We start from the raw sequence: 15,880 nt of genomic DNA, 5'->3' as shown, positions 1-15,880 counted from the left end.
CATATCATGCATCTAAGATATAAGATGTATATTTTAGGACCAATATATGTTGCAATGTCACTAACTATGACCCGTCCTAATTGCGTGAGAGAATCAGGTTTTTGGCTTGCTGGGGATTACCTAACGCTTCCACGTGGTGGTGCAATAATCAAACTGGCGGTCAATTCCTAAGTCCAGTTTCAAAGGGAGAGGTGAGAGCGAAGGGATGAATCATATTATTACACACTCCCTTGAGTCGCCCCCAAGGATCTGGATAAACCTACCATCAGGATTTATTTGTAGATCTTTGTGTCTACCACAGGATAACGGCATGTATTTTGTTCGAACGATCTACAACATAAGTGTTAGTTAACTATTTGCGTTGTACGCAGATCATAACTAAGATCAAGCGTGGCATATCTTTTTTAAAGAAAACATGGGAAAAACACTAACCGTGTCGTGAAAGAATGATATAGTTAGCCATACTTCAGACCAAAAGTCGTAAAATATAACAGAATAATCCCTAATCTATGACCTAGGGCTATGATTATAGAGGGGGAAAGCCTCGGTTAATCCCAATGCGATCATATTGCACTAACATAAACGAAGGGCAAAGGGCAGTGGGTTGGTTGCCTACAAGATCGTAGCTGCAGAAATGAGAAAGTTAATATTCTACCATTCGACACCCTTTGATCCGTTTGGCAGCCACTCACATTATAAACCCTCCCACCCCCGATAAAGACAATAGTCTAAATGCAAAGAAAAGCTCAAAGTACTACCATTATCGTCCGCTTCGACGGGGGACGCTCGGAGCCGAGACAGATATTACAAGTTTATGTACAGAGTACTCCATAGGGAGTACAGAGTAGCAGTCAGGAAAGAACCTGCTGAGAGCAATCGAAATTTCTGTGATATAATAAATCCTTCTAGAATACCAAAGCGCTGAATCTTGGAAATATCTACGGAGTACTCCGTATGATCTTTGAGGGGGCTGGGGAGTAACACTCACAGCTGAAATGATTCAAGGATCGGGGTTGGGATAAGGCAACTATATAAATAATTTGTAAAGTACTCCGTACGTGGACTTGCCTTTCCAATACTTCATCGGAACCTTTCATCTTTATTGCATTGATTGTGTAGATTATTGCCTAGTGAGTGACTGTTCGCATTGAGGCATGAGAATTCCCAGCCCCTGCAACACATGGCTTAGTGCGGGTTGAAGTTGTGACAAAGCTTGGACCGAGATAGTTACGACAGTGTATTATGGATTAAGAAACAGTGAAATATAAGAAAAACTCGACCCAGGATCGCATAACTTATGCAGACGCTCTTCGGCGACACAAGGCATTCTGCAGCACCGAGTTGAAGTATGCCGGGTTTAAAGTACATAGACTTGCATTATCACTTGAAATATTGTAAATAATAGTTATAAGTATTTGTCATTTGAGTAATGGCCAAATGGGCCAAGGGATTCGGGTTGACTATTCAGAGCTGACGCAGTAGTTTCTCATGGCCCGACTTCCCCGGTACTAAATGCCAGAGATCCATAACTAATTGACTATAATTACTTAATTACTCCGTACGGAGTACTCCGGGGATTGAAACGATCTGTTTTGGAATATAACATGTATCAGACTCCATACGGAATCCTTCGTACACGTTATTATGACAACGATAAAAAATTGGTTTCAAGTCTGTCAGTGGCCCATCAAAAGGACCGTTAGACCCGGCCCATATGGAATCCCTCGCTAGATCCTGTACGGAGTACTACGCAATGTAACTAAATCCGCGGGCCCTAAAATGCATTAGTGTAGCTTTTCCCAATTTTGGTGCTGTTCGGTCTGTTTAGCCCTGAGCGTTTAGGATCACTAAACAAGTTGGGGCAGTCGCTTGTTCGGTATAGACCGTGTGGGGAGGAGGTCGATGTACTGTATAATATTAAATTTTTATATGCTGCATACAGGGAAGTTAGATATTGATGGTGATAATACCAAGGAACAACTACAACATACTCGGCTGAGTTGAGGTGACTTCCAATACTTGTCTAGGTGGGACGGTGCATTCGTATATTGTTCCAACATGCTCAACACCATTCTCCATATTTATTCTCCACATTTTGTACTTTGTATGATTCGGATCAAAGAAAAGGTAAGAGGGAAAAAAAGTATGTATAATCTATCCACTGTTGTATGTTGTACGGAGTAGGCAAATCGGAATATCATCAGAGCGCCCACAATAGCCATGGATGACCAGAAATTTTTGTTTAAAAAAAAGGAGGATTCGAATATCAAAGTATCATTATTGAACTTCGCGCACATTGGATGAACAACTGGCACCTGCCAGAAACCGTCTATGTTGTACAACAACATAATCAATCGTGGACACTGATTAGAGAAATGGGTGATTGGTTTAGTGGAGCCAGCCAAGTCAGGCGAGAGAGGATCGGTGGTTCGATGGAGTTTGGCTTAATTGTCGAAGCGAATCATTCTGTCTGACAATTGACGATCAATATCCAATTCGGGAAGTCCAGGTCGGAAGGTTCGAAGTCCCGAGTTCGTTTGTTTTTGATTTTCAGTGTTCTCAGGGGGGCTAGGCTTGTAATGATAATACGCGGTATTGAAGTTTGTCAGTGGAATTTATCCCATATAGATTAATATTGATCCTAGAGTTTTTAAAATGGGTATAATCATATCAAACATTCATATTCTTCATCTACAATATATAGAAGTATACAATAATAAGCATAGAAGATTATGGAGACCAGGGAAAATAAAGAGACTCCGGTCCGTTGGACTGGGTTGCGGCCGGAACCTTGGAACCCAAGAATATCGACGCCAGGTAACGTGGAGAACTGTCCATTGGGAAATAAAAATACGGCGTACAGCAAAAAAAAGCAATTAGATCTGCAAATTGATGTGTGTCTTATATTAATATTTTCATATTCCGTACTTCCACTGTATAATTATAATTACATAGTATTATTGAAAATACCTACTCTGTAGGCAGACTGAAGACCATCAATTTGTAGATTAATGCATTGTTGTACATCTATATTCTATTCTATTCTATTTTCTCTTTCAAAATAATCTATCATAGAGAATAAAAGAAATTAGAAAGTACATATATTGTAAAGAAACCATATGGGTCGGCCCCCAGACCGAACAGGTACTTTTGTTCATACCACAATTACCCTCATAATACCTATACCCAGGGCTCGGGGCTTGTTAGTGTCATTCGCACTCTGCCCCCTCTCCTCTTTTCTACTTTTCCCATCACTGGATTCGGGCTTTCATTTGCTTGAATTGATTCTCATTCTTTTCCTATATGAGTGGAAATTTATCGATTTGACTATATTGGAAGTCTTTCCAGCAACTTATGTGAGGGAACTGCGGGAGAAGAACGCCTGACTCCATCCACCAACATAAATCGGCACTCGTCCAAAGCCCCGTGAATTCCGGATTGTATGTTACTCTCTGTGGCAGAATCGACATAGGACCAAGCCTTTGACCACGCATTCGACCTTGGCTGATACTGCGACCGGCAGAATATCTGGGGAATAATAGTTGAAGATGGCCAACAGACCACCCATCATGCCGCCTCATAATGAGACTGAGCACTCGGTCAGCCGGATCACCCGTGAAGGCAAACAGCTTACATACAAATTGAGCGTGATGCAACAACCGGAGCGGGCAAGAGCATGCGGCGCAGGAGCGAAGTGTGAGTATTCGCTGTTGAGCCAAATCAGGGCTACGCGTTGACTGACTGTTGACTGACTGTCTGTCGCAAATAGCATCTGCCGACCGTCGCCCTGTTGACCCACCGCCTGTGGTTGAGCTACGCATCTTCGAGTCTGATCCGGCTAATGACTCGCAAAAGACCGATATCACTTTCGCCTACAATGCCAATTTCTTCCTCTACGCGACCCTTGACACTGCACGCCCCATCGCCCACGGACGGGTGGGTGGGCCACAGTCGTGCCCCGTATTGACTGGTGTGCCAGTTGCCGGCGTCGCATATCTCGACCGCCCCTCACAAGCAGGCTATTTCATCTTCCCAGATCTGTCGGTACGTCATGAGGGCCGGTACCGCTTGAACTTCCACCTGTACGAAGAGATCAAGGACGCCAAGGATGCCGACAAGGATTCGCCCTTGCCTCTTCCAAACCAGATCCCTCTTTCCGCCACATCAAAGCCAGGCGCCCCGCAAGCATTCCTTCATTTCCGCCTCGAGGTCAAGTCGGTACCTTTTACTGTTTACAGCGCTAAGAAGTTCCCTGGTCTAGCGACCAGCACCTCTCTGAGCCGTATCATTGCTGAGCAGGGTTGCCGTGTTCGCATTCGTCGTGACGTTCGCATGAGACGCCGGGGTGATAAACGAGATACAGATTACGAATTCAGCGAGGAACGCGCAGCTGCGTATGCAGGATCGTCAGATCGTTTCACGACACCTGATAGATACGCAGCTTCGATGGACCGCCCTAGATCAAACAGCAATGGAAGCAATATAGAATCGCCCTACGGGTTTGTTCCTCCGGATCGACGACCATCTGCACCCGACTATGGCTTCCAGTGCCCACAACCCCCTTACCAAAGACCCATGCCACCTGCACCCATGTCACACTCCCAAACACCCTCATATCAATCGCACCTTTCATTCGGTTCCACGCCTTCGCATTATCCGGCTCCTCACATGCCTCCTACACCCCCACCGGTTGCACCGCAAGGTATCTACTCCCCACAGCACGCATATGCCCAAGTACGACACCTATCCAACGGCTCCGAATACGAAGGAACGCCCATTTCGTATCCGGTGGCGCCACCTGCCGAACGGAGTGGTTACCCCAAGTCTACTGTGAATTCCTATGGCATGGAGCCACCGAAATCAAACTCATACATGGATCCCCGCATGGCCGAACCAAATCTATACCCGTCCATGGGCCATGTTCCGGTGTCACGCCCTCAAACACCGAACGTGGTCCAGGCTATGCCACCTCTGAAGCCCCTGCCAAATGAGTATGCCAACCACATTGTTCCTTCTGTGGAAAGCACTTCACCCGGTGGCGGCGATAGATACGACAACGTTAGAGGAAAGCGTATGGTATACCAAACTGGGCCAACATATGGCAAACGGAGTCATGAAGATACGTTCGGCCTTGATGACCGGTCAATGCAGAACGGCATGCGGCCTGATACCGAGCCTTATCCCGCTTATCGCGATTTCTCAGGAGAAAGTCGCGCTGCACTTATGGCTGAAATGGGCATTGAGCTGTCATACAAGCGTGCCAATGGTAAAATGGTCATGAAAGCTCCTCCGTCGAGTTTATAATCTGGAATGGCCTCGAATATATTGCTGTGAAAGCGGAAAATATACCCTCCTTAGGCTTGCCTCGATGACCGAGTCTTGGGCCGATTAATGGACCGAATTTTGTGATGGTATCTGATTGCATACTCTTTTTTTTTGTACATAACTTATCTTCTGATTCCTCATTGAGACAACCTAAGCCCTAGATTCCTCGATGCATTTGGACTTGTCTTCGGGAACTGGTTTCTTCTTTCATGTCCCACTCTTTTTGCGAGGGGTCTCTTCGAAATCCGGTGTTATATAAGGGTTTGGAGGGCTGCTATTCTTACTCCCAACCTCAATGGTCATTCATGTTTGTCACATCCATTTCTACGACTTGCATCATTCTTGAATTCACACTCTATCATCAAGAGTAAAGTGCCTTGTCCCCTTCGACTGGAATAGGGAATGTCACCCCTAACTCGACATTAGCTGGGATGCTCTTGCATTGTTCTTGCAGCATACGTTGTCCGAACAGACAAGTGCTCGTCTCATTGACGTTGCGACTGGGATCCTTGCTTCACGTCCCGAAACCCTCTTTATACTAGCGTTGTGATATCTTCTTGATACCTCGAAATTTTCTTTTTACCCCAGTTGATGATTTCTCCCAATTTATCATCAGAATGTACGTTCCCTTTTAGTAGCCAAGGGTTATAAATGCTATACATATCTAAGTTAGACATGTCATATATCTACATTCCTTATCAAATACAGGCACATGTCTGAGACACGCGGAATTCCACCTCGAGTCCAGGTGTTAGTTAGTGATATAGTTAACTAACTATTTGTACCTGTTTGATTGGGGATATAGAGACATTCTGATGATGTAACGGGTACTTTGTAAAATCACCAAAGATAGCGGTAGACGTGGGTACCAGGTACCACAACAAACTTCCCCCTTGGCAAGTGCGGAGTATGTAAACAAACCTGCGCATTTGCTCGAGTCTCCCGAGATTTCAATTTCATTTTTCATTTCTTACCCTTATTTCTTTCTTCTCAACACTCTTCAGCACTACATTTCTATGCCAAATTCTGACAGACTTTTGAGTCTTTCCAAGGGCCTGGGGGAAAAAAAGGTTAACCCAAGCTGCAAAGGTAAGGTCCCTTGCCATAATCCCTATGGAAGGGACTTCAAAGCCCGCATAAGAAGAATTGATTCTAACTTCCCTGCGTCTTTTCAGCGCCCGCGACTCCAAAATGGAAATGGACATTGACCCGAGCCCCGCACACCAGCGCTCCTCGCGCAAACATCTACGCTCTAGCGACGACGGTGCCTGCGATTGGAGCTCAGACGTCTCCGGACAATTCGACGATGCCGAAGAGGCGCACGGAGATGATCACCGATCGCCGCCCGCGAAGCTCCCCAAACGACGTCGCTCGAACGACTGGCCATTGCCCGAGGAAGGTGCTGATTACGGAACCCATGATCGCCGCACCCAGCGCGGTGAAAATGGGAGTCGCAGCGTGAGCGGAAATGGCCCAGGATACAAGGCCTCACCCCGCGCTTCACCTCGCGGCTCGCTAGCTTCGCTGCGCGCTCGTCATGCCGCGGCATCTGCTTCCAGCCCCCGCCGTTCTAGAGGACGAACATCGCGATTCGTCGAAGCGACTATGAGTGATAGTGTCAGTGAGAAACCGCCCAGTATCTACTTGCAGGAGCAGGAAAATAAGAACTCTACCCTGCAACACCGCTCATCTGGTATTTTTCGTTTTGGGAAGGCTATTGCCTCGGCATTTAATCCCTTCGGTGGGTGGGGGAGGAATTCCGAGGGATCGCCAAATAAGTCGCCGCAGAAGGATGTCATCAACCAGGCGGAGCAGGCATATGCGGAATTGAAGAAGGCTGGCTACAAGGGTACGAATAAGGGTCATTACACCGAGGATCTTCGTGTCGACACTACACTCGCCGACCAGACCTGGCGGTCTATCCAGCACAAAATGGAACATGGCTCTCCAGTCAAAGACTCGTATCGCCACACGATGGATCAAGGAAACTATGGTGCACACTCGCGCTGTGAGTCTCCAGCTTCCAAACGCTCCTCTCTTCAAGATCTTCGCCTGCCGAAGTCATTCTTCAAATCCCATGGATCGCCATCTGCTTCCCCAGCAGTGTATTGCGATAGAACCTCCGATGAATACGAGCCGACTGGACTGCGCAAGCAACCTTCCCGCAGGGAACTCTCACGCCAAACCAAGCTGCTCAAGAAAGTAAGCAACCTCGAGGAGAAGTTGCAACGTGCCCGGCGGGAGCTTCGTGACCTCACAGGCAACGAGGAACGGACCCCAGCACCTACAGCCGTGCCAAAGACCCTCAATACCGAGATGGATCCCGCGTTATTCCCAAGGAAGTTCGTCCCTGGTGCCCTTCCCACTCTGCCATCGGAGAGGCTTCTGGATCAACAGGCCGCAGAAAACGGGGCGTCTGACCCCGGCGTGGCCAATATAACGGCCCTGCCATCCGTGGACGGCCGCGACACTTTCTCCTTCGAAGAATCACGACTGCCTCAGACCCCCAGTACGGCCCAAAGTCCAAAATGGCGCTCAAAAGGGATACAGCCGTCGTCAATGGGTAAGGACCGCTCTTCCCGTAAACGGAAGTCTTCCATTCCTGAATCTATCGATAGTGGGAAACCTCCTCAGCCCAGTCCGACGAAGGGCATCAACGATACTGAACACGACCCCGAACTCGAGGTAATTGACTCCGGTCTACTTAGCCCACCCGGGAAAGCGAAATGGCCTAAATCCGAAGCCGGCTCAAGCCCCGGCTCAGCCAAGCGCAAGCAAGCCATCGACCACGCAGCTCCCCCGACCGAGCATGAAGAACAGGAAGCAGGAGGAAGTGCAAGTGCCACGCGCAACATCAAAAGGTCCCCCTACATTCAACCCCGAGAAGTCTCCGGAACCACCCGCTCACCAAGTTCCAAGCCCACAACCTCTCTCCGCATGAGCAAGACCCAGACCAACGTGCGCCCGGCGTCTTCGCCTGCCGCTGCCTCGGACGACGACTCTTGTTCCAACATTTGGTCTACGCCTCTGCCTGCTCCCGCCGACTCCCACCGCGAAGCCTTCTACCACCACCCCCAGCGCCAGATCAATCCAAATCGTAGCCCTCGCACCCCAACACGATCAAAGACGAGTCCTAGTCGGAGACGGTCGGGGTACCTGGTTGACGATGATATCCCGCCTGTACCGCCCCTTCCTGAGGAACTTCGCTCGAGTGCTGCCAAGGTCCATGCCAAGGCGGATAGGTCACCTAAAAAAGAGACCTGTGTCTGCCCCTGTGCTTTCTCCGTCGTCGGCTTCTGGCGCGGAGTCTATGATTTCTGGCCTTGAGGATTACCAGTGGCCTGATGATATCTTCTGAGGGTTTGGGGTTTCGTTTCACTTTTTATGAGTAATGATGCTTATGAGGTTTTCTTATGCTGGGTACTTTGGTTTTAGCATAGCTGTGCGAGGGTGGATATTTGATTGGGTTTCTTTTTGGTTGGTGGTTTTGGTTTCTCGCACTGTTGGTCGTCGTGATGTAACGAAGTAATGAATCTTTATACCATTATGCCTTCGTTTGCTATCTTACGAAGTTGGAATATTTCATACGCTCTAAAGCCTCGTACATCTATCTATCTTCTCGAAGCCCCCAAAGCAAACTGTGTTCTTTATATAGGCTTTTCATATGTATCATGCCTCCAAGCTCTCCTGGTGGACCATTAGAACTTCGTTGTATATACCCTCACTCCTGATGCAGAGCCCTATCCTTAGGCAAGATCAACCAGCTCACACCGGCAGCACCGAGCAAACCAACAAGTATGGGCTGCAGGACCTGGACACCAACCAGTCCCGCGATGATACCCGTCAAAGCGGGAAAGACCGATCCGCCGATTTGACCAAGTACGAAGACAAATGCTGTATAGATGGTCAGAACATAAATAAATATACAGCCCCTTGTATTCCAAGACTTGGGGGCTGGCTTACCGATTGCCGAAGAGCGGATCTCTGGCGAGAAGATCTTTGAGCCGACCGATATACCCTAAGCCACGAGTCAGTCAGGGTTGTGAAAAGGAAAGAAGATAGAGTGGTGGACACATACTGTTGCGAAGAAAGGACCGGAGAAGAATCCCAATAGACTGACTGCTACTGCCTCGGTGATTATATTTGGGACACTAGTAAACCACGAGTATTAGTAAAGACAACGCAGGATCCATATCAGGGTCGATATATAGCTGAGATCACGGAGGTAGTGCCAAACTCACAGCCAGAATACCAACTGCAACCCAACACACAGCAAAGAGTAAATAAAGATCATTCGACGCTCGCCGAGTCTATGCGTAGGTTCGGCGAGGATAAGACGTCCTAGAAAGGCGCCGCCGTAGAAGCCGGCTGGGACATAACCCATTGCTTTGACATCGCCGTTACGGACATTAACAAGGTACTCGACCATCCAGCCTGATACAATTAGTTTCGTAGATATTAACATATAAAGAAGAAAGAGAAGAAGACAAACCTCCAGCGGTGATCGAAGCACCAAGAAAGAAAAAGAAAAACAAACTCAACAGCCAAACCCCAGGAGTAGAAAGCGTATCCTTAATCTCCTTAGTCGCAGAATTCGAAGCTGTCCTACCACCTCTCTCACCCCTCACAACAGTCGGAGCAGCCATACGATCCCGGAACGAAACACTCACAAACGCGAGATTGGCCACGCCCACGCCAAGAGGGAAAAGATAGAAAAGATACCATTTCGAATCGACATTCGCCGACGCCACGCCCGTCGCTACGAACGGGCCAACTAGACACCCGGCCATGTACATAGCGTGGATAAAGCCGAGCCATCGATGCGCGCCGTTCAGCGCGGAGACGAAGGTGTTAGCGTGAGTATCGTTGTAAGCCTGACCTAAGCTAGCGAGGAAGAATGTTACCGCATACAGAGCGAATGGGGGTTCCCAGACGCGCAGTACTTGTGCTAGGACTTGGATAGCGGCGCCTAGGCTAAGGATTGGGCCTAGGTCTAGGTATTGGGTTATTTTGCCGTTTGTTAGGGCTGCGATTAGCCAGCCGAAGAAGGTTGTGCCGTATCTGGCGGTGTTAGCATTGTATTACCAGTTTGATATATGTCTTATTCTTGAATCGTCTTACAGAACGGCTACCATGTTTGTTCCGATGTCGTAGGTGCGTATCACGTAGGGAATGAGGGATCCGAGACTTCCGTCGTTCACACCCGCGACGAAAAAGGATAATCCTGCACTGAGGACTTTGGCATAGATCCATTTTGGTTCTGGGGGTCTTGAGTCTTGGGATGTTTCATTCTCGGTTGGGGTTGCTTCGGTGGAAGCTCTTGTCTGTAGTACGATTGTCTCTGTTTGCGTCTGGGTGCTCATGATGAATGGAATTTGAGAATTTGGCCCTTGAGTAAGATCACAAGACAGGAGTGCGGTTGTTTGAAGCCAGCAAAGGCCAACAAGAAGCGGCAATCCGGCCCAGGTTTGCGTCGTCTAAATTAAACGAAGTTCAATATCAGAACGGAATGGCTAAAACGTGGAGAAATGCGGAGTTGTGGTTCTTGGCCCGAGGTTCAGCCGAACACGAGGTGAACGATCATTACATTAGTGAACTCAAAGGGAATTTGAGAGTCATAAAGGCGCTGTAATATCGTCTGGGATCTATCTCTAACCATTGTTTCTCTAAAATGAATATAATTTTCTTAGATAATGTAATGAGAGGGACGAACAATATATTTAGACCCAAAGCATGAGAGAGGCGATTATTGTATACTTTTATAGCGTTGAACTACACTTGATATAGATGATTATATCCCACGGCCTTGAAAGACTGGAGTTGTTATTGAGAATAGAGCTAGTTCGCCTTCAATAGCTAGACAGTAAGACTGGTTCGAAGCAGCGTTGCATTAACAACCACCTGAAGCACCAAAAAAGACCCTCGATACACCCTAAATCCCAGCTAAAGAATAGCAGTAGCATTCGCATGAGACCCAACACCACCTACCAAACTGTTAGCATATTGCATATACCCAGAATATAAACCTAACCGCAAAGCCCATACGAAAAAAAATACATACCAGGCATATTGGCCGGAGCACTAGTCATAAAGAAAGACCATTTCCCCCTGGCCCGACACTTCTCAGCAAGCCTCTCCAAATCCCACATCTCACCAATAGGACACCCCCACAGCGCCAACAAGCTCTGATGCAAATAGTCCTGTTCAGGAACAGGCCACGACTCGAACGTCGGCGAGTCACCCGCCACAGCCGCAAAATAGCAATTATGCAACCAGTCCCGCATAGCCGGCTCGCGCGAGAGTCCCGCAAAGCATAGGTCCTCGTGGGACCGTGTCGCGGCTGCATACCGCTGCTCAGAACTGAGCTCGTAGTATCGCTCGACGAAGCCAGAGCGCACAAGTAGAATGTCCCCGATGCGGATGTCGCCGCCTTCGGATTGCGGGCGTAGATCTAGGCCTTGGGATGCTGCGCATGCTTGTAACTCTGAGAGGGTGATGCTGTGTGTTGTGTAGGGGTCGTAGGGCTTGTTGTGGGTTTTGGCATAGTGGTGGTAGTCTAGGAGGATTCCTCGACCAGCGATGCCGTGCGTTGCCCAGTGGTGGATACTGCAGCGGTGGCTTGCGGTTTCGCCTACAAAGTCGCTGGCTTTGGCCTAAATGTTGATAGATTAGTTGTCGGAGATGGAAGATGGGGGATTGGAGCATACCCCATTATAGAAACATTGGCTGTCAATGTGGGCGAACTATGGATATATTAGATCAGGGATTCTTTGCTTTTTAGTGAGAATAATAACTCACATGCCGGAATCCATCCCACTGCGTCCCACTCTGCGTGTTCATAATGTATGTATCATCATAAGCAATGCCGTCGACAAGCGTTTTGATGTTATGCTGGAACACTTCCCGGTCAAAAGCGGGCTTCTCGGGTACTGTGAGAGGAAGACTTGATATTGATACTTGTAAGTGGATATTTTGTAATCTTATAGTCCACTGTACTTACTCCAGTCGCACCATCTCGCCAGTATCAATCTCAGCAGCAGATTCCTTGACCCGCTGCGACGTCAAGAGGTTTAATCTGCCCACCTATTATACCCCAAGCAAAATTAGCCACATAAGAACAGAAACATATCAACAGTAGATAGCAGCATCACACCTGATCATCTTTGCCCCAGACCCAAGCGGCACCTTCGGGTGCACCAGGAAGCTGTGGAAGATCTTCCCGCGAAGGGAACCTGGTGTTGTTCGGATCCCAGGGTAATTGGCAGGCAACTTGAGTGGAAGACAACATGGAGTTATTTTGAATATGACTTGATATGGCAGAGAGTCTGGAAATACTGTGAGACGCCATGAGGAAGAGAAGTACTGGATATACACCGAGGGAACAATTTTAAACCCCAATTTGAAGCACGATTGTAACACAGTGACTAGATTGACTAGACTGACTAGATCGAAAGTTACATGTTACACACAGGCGAATTTATAGTGGAAGCAAGGGGGGCATTGGGCAGATCGGAAGGTATAAAATTGTTCTTTGTCCTCCGAATGGCTCATATCTCGGGGATGTACGGATCTCCACATAGTTAATCGATCTGTGTACTCCATAGTTACTCCGTAGTGTAATCTCTTTGTTACACTTTCTAAGAAGAGCGGTCAGTCCAAGCTGAAGGCATGATGATATATGATGTATCAAGTTTGGGGAGGAGCTCACATCCAACGGACTAAATGATCTAAATGATTATCTTAGGTCTAGATCTGGCGAATACATAGATAGGATGCGATTGTACTCCGTATATAGTGAGTGTTTACATAGAAATAGGGAAGAAACAGATTCGAAGGCCATTCAGCCTTGGATTTTTTTTTTTGCCTTTTCATTTAGGTCATTGGGGGAATTTTCCTCCCTGGATGGTTTACACACAAATAACGATATCTCCTCTTTGCGAGCACAAGAGATCATTGTGCATTGGCCACTTTCTGCGCAGTGAAAACATGAGAAGGAAGAATCCAAGGGATCCAGGAATTTCAGAAGACGCTGCAGAAAGGGTATGCGTGACAAAAAAAAAAGAAGAAAAGAAAGAAAGATAACAATAAACGCAAAGAAACACCCATAATTGCTGTTGCAGAAAGTATCGTATGGTCAACCCAGTATGCCCCCAGCCCCAGTTTGCCATTGCGCCGAAGAGACTAGAAAAGATTCAAGTATGATTATTCGTTTCGGTCATAGGTCTTGCCACCCCAAATATGAAAACAAGATAGCAATCTCGCTAGAAGGACATGTAATCAAAAAAAAAAAAAGATCTCGATCAACCCTGGGATGGGACACCAGTAGACTCAGAGGGGACCCGGCCGCCACGGCCACGTCCGCCGTAGCCACGACTGTAACCACCTCGACCACGACCATAGCCGCGGCCACGACCACGACCGCGGTAGTTGGGGCGGTAGCCATCAACGCTACCCTGTCCAAAGGTTTCCATATTGCGTTTCTCCTCCTCGCCGCGCCATTCACGACCACCAACACGAGCGGTGTTTTCCTCACGATCGCGAGCCTCGCTCGAGATATTGTCGAAGAAGGAGGAACCACGGTTGTAACCATGGTTCGAGGCGCCGCCGCCGTTTGACATGGATTCCATAGATTCCGCCTCCTCGGCTGCATGGGCCTCAGCTTCAGCAACAGGAACTCCAGTGGCAATAGCCTCCTTCACCAAATCCTGCTTGTTGAACTTGGCGTTTGCGGTTTGGAAATCGTAATCCGATTGGGGGACTTCGATTTTCTTGGGCTGCTGCGGAGGACGAGCAGCGCCGCGTCCACCACGAGGGTGGTGATGACCGCCTCGGGGGACACGGGTGTTGTCATAAGGGCGCATGTGGTTCATCTGTTGCGTAAGCGCATCCACGGCACCTTCGGGCTGGCCAGGTTGCTTTTGAGCACCAGGCTGCGGCAACTTGGCCATGGCGGCAGCAACCGCCGCAGTGGCGGCCGCAGTAGCATCGGTTGTAGACTGGTTATTTCCCCGAGGGGCGGTAGGAACTTGGGCGATCGGAGGATTGGGCTTCGGAGCAGCGATCGGGATGGCTGGCATGACTCGGCCATTCTTCTGAGCAGCTAGAGGAGCAGTACTGACAGGACCTTGCAAAGCTTCAGCCACAGTAGGCTTAGACTCGATTGGAGGAGTGGGGGCGTTCTGAGCGGCCGGGGTTGCGTTACGGCTCGTAGACTTGTTGGGAACCTTGTCCCCGACTGGGAGTTCAGAGGTAGGCTTAGACACGGGAGCGGCACCAGGAGGCCCGGGACGCTGAGATACAGGCTGTTGAGGACCAGGCTGCTGAGGACCCGGCTGCTGAGGACCAGACTGCTGACCAGGGCCAATGGGCATCGGCGGTTGGAATTGACCAGGACCCGGGGGGAATCCATGGCCTGGAGGGGGGTACCATCCGGGCGGAGCACCATACGGCGGGAAACCGGGACCCGGAGGGAATGGAGGAGGTGGTCCAAATCGCTGTCCGTAAGGAGGGTAGAAACCTTGCTGGAATTGGTGCTGCGGAGGGTAACCGGGAGGAGTTGGGCCAGCTCCCTGGGGCAGCTGGGGAGGGCCCTGAGGAGGGCCCTGTGGAGGAAGACTCTGTGGAGTAGGTCCTGAATCAGTCCCCTGGGGAGGAACTGGTCGTTGCGCGCCCTATTTGCATTGGTCAGCACACCGTATACACGATGATACAGAAAACAAGTCCACGTTTGGGAGGCAACGGAAATCTCTACATGGTTTTGCGCATTCAGAACAGGTCTGTGAGTTTACATCCGAGAATTTTTCGTCACTTGATCAATTCGTCGAGAGAATGGGTGACAGTTTGTTGTGGTGGATGCTAGGAAAGAGCTGTGGTGACTTACCCCGAGAATGGCAGGGTCATCTGGTACCCGAGGAGGCTCTTGCGGTGCGGGGTCCTTTTGGTCCTCCCCAGCAATGCTGATGTCCTTTACATCACTTCCTCGAAAGACGATGTACTCGTAGACACTGGTGGAGGGGGGACTTCCTCGGCGGGGTTGCCACGGCGCCCTTCTGAGCCGAATGACATGACATTCTCAAGAGCTATCGTGGAAGCTTCAGGGTTGATTTCGTGAAGAGTACCGACATAGCTGAAAGACAATTAATTGTGAATAAGGCAATTGAGAGCCTGATAAACTTACCGAATGTCACTTTTCGAGATCAGGTTGAAACGCTGACTGCTAGATGTTAACTCCCACCCTTGGCTCCGAACATGTTCAAACTGACCCTATGAGGTGATTCATTTCCATGGCAGCTGTGCGCGATATCGCGCTGGGTTAAAAAACGAGGGAATACGGAGGGAAAGAATAGGAAAGCGAGGAGGTTTGAAGAGACAAGATAGGAGGTTGGGAAGAGAAGGGAAGGGAGAGGAAACGCAAATTCTGTGGTTTTGTGGAGGATGCGGGCTACGGTGGACGACGTGAGCTCGGATAGCAATTTTGGAGCGGGGGAGAAGTTGATGGGGAAAAATGAGAGCTGCTTTTATACATTTCGACTTCATTTTCAGAGACTTGAAACAC

The 15,880-nt window shown here is 48.8% G+C and overlaps 5 protein-coding genes across 5 annotated transcripts; 2 read left to right on the top strand and 3 right to left on the bottom strand.

Annotated features, from left to right (window-relative positions):
• Positions 1 to 3,548: 3,548 nt before the first annotated feature.
• On the top strand, positions 3,549 to 5,304 carry veA (sexual development activator VeA; the record flags this gene model as incomplete). Its single annotated transcript, XM_057213698.1, has 2 exons — positions 3,549 to 3,696; positions 3,770 to 5,304. The coding sequence occupies 2 exons, from the start codon at positions 3,549 to 3,551 to the stop codon at positions 5,302 to 5,304; spliced, it is 1,683 nt and encodes a 560-aa protein (XP_057075581.1).
• A 1,212-nt stretch (positions 5,305 to 6,516) lies between these two features.
• N7516_000975 (putative nuclear RNA binding protein) lies at positions 6,517 to 8,652 on the top strand (the record flags this gene model as incomplete). Its single annotated transcript, XM_057213697.1, has 1 exon — positions 6,517 to 8,652. The coding sequence occupies one exon, from the start codon at positions 6,517 to 6,519 to the stop codon at positions 8,650 to 8,652; it is 2,136 nt and encodes a 711-aa protein (XP_057075580.1).
• A 394-nt stretch (positions 8,653 to 9,046) lies between these two features.
• N7516_000974 (putative MFS transporter) lies at positions 9,047 to 10,688 on the bottom strand (the record flags this gene model as incomplete). The annotated part of the gene is made up of 6 exons (XM_057213696.1): positions 9,047 to 9,219; positions 9,289 to 9,343; positions 9,404 to 9,476; positions 9,567 to 9,759; positions 9,818 to 10,386; positions 10,447 to 10,688. 6 exons carry the CDS (start codon positions 10,686 to 10,688, stop codon positions 9,047 to 9,049), a joined length of 1,305 nt encoding a protein of 434 aa, XP_057075579.1.
• Positions 10,689 to 11,268: 580 nt separating this feature from the next.
• On the bottom strand, positions 11,269 to 12,673 carry N7516_000973 (uncharacterized protein; the record flags this gene model as incomplete). Its single annotated transcript, XM_057213695.1, has 6 exons — positions 11,269 to 11,309; positions 11,387 to 11,978; positions 12,033 to 12,068; positions 12,124 to 12,268; positions 12,326 to 12,408; positions 12,479 to 12,673. The coding sequence occupies 6 exons, from the start codon at positions 12,671 to 12,673 to the stop codon at positions 11,269 to 11,271; spliced, it is 1,092 nt and encodes a 363-aa protein (XP_057075578.1).
• A 952-nt stretch (positions 12,674 to 13,625) lies between these two features.
• On the bottom strand, positions 13,626 to 15,712 carry N7516_000972 (uncharacterized protein; the record flags this gene model as incomplete). The annotated part of the gene is given in 5 exon segments (XM_057213694.1): positions 13,626 to 14,996; positions 15,206 to 15,303; positions 15,321 to 15,451; positions 15,503 to 15,538; positions 15,588 to 15,712. 5 exon segments carry the CDS (start codon positions 15,608 to 15,610, stop codon positions 13,626 to 13,628), a joined length of 1,659 nt encoding a protein of 552 aa, XP_057075577.1. The 5' UTR covers positions 15,611 to 15,712.
• Positions 15,713 to 15,880: the final 168 nt, after the last annotated feature.

The sequence above is a fragment of the Penicillium verrucosum genome, assembly GCF_028828655.1.
Source record: "Penicillium verrucosum strain IBT 35672 chromosome Unknown utg000001l_segment0_segment0, whole genome shotgun sequence".
In the NCBI taxonomy this organism is placed as follows: Eukaryota; Fungi; Ascomycota; class Eurotiomycetes; order Eurotiales; family Aspergillaceae; genus Penicillium; species Penicillium verrucosum.
The sequence above is the reverse complement of the archived record's forward strand: the minus strand, read 5'-3'. Positions and strand labels throughout refer to the sequence as shown.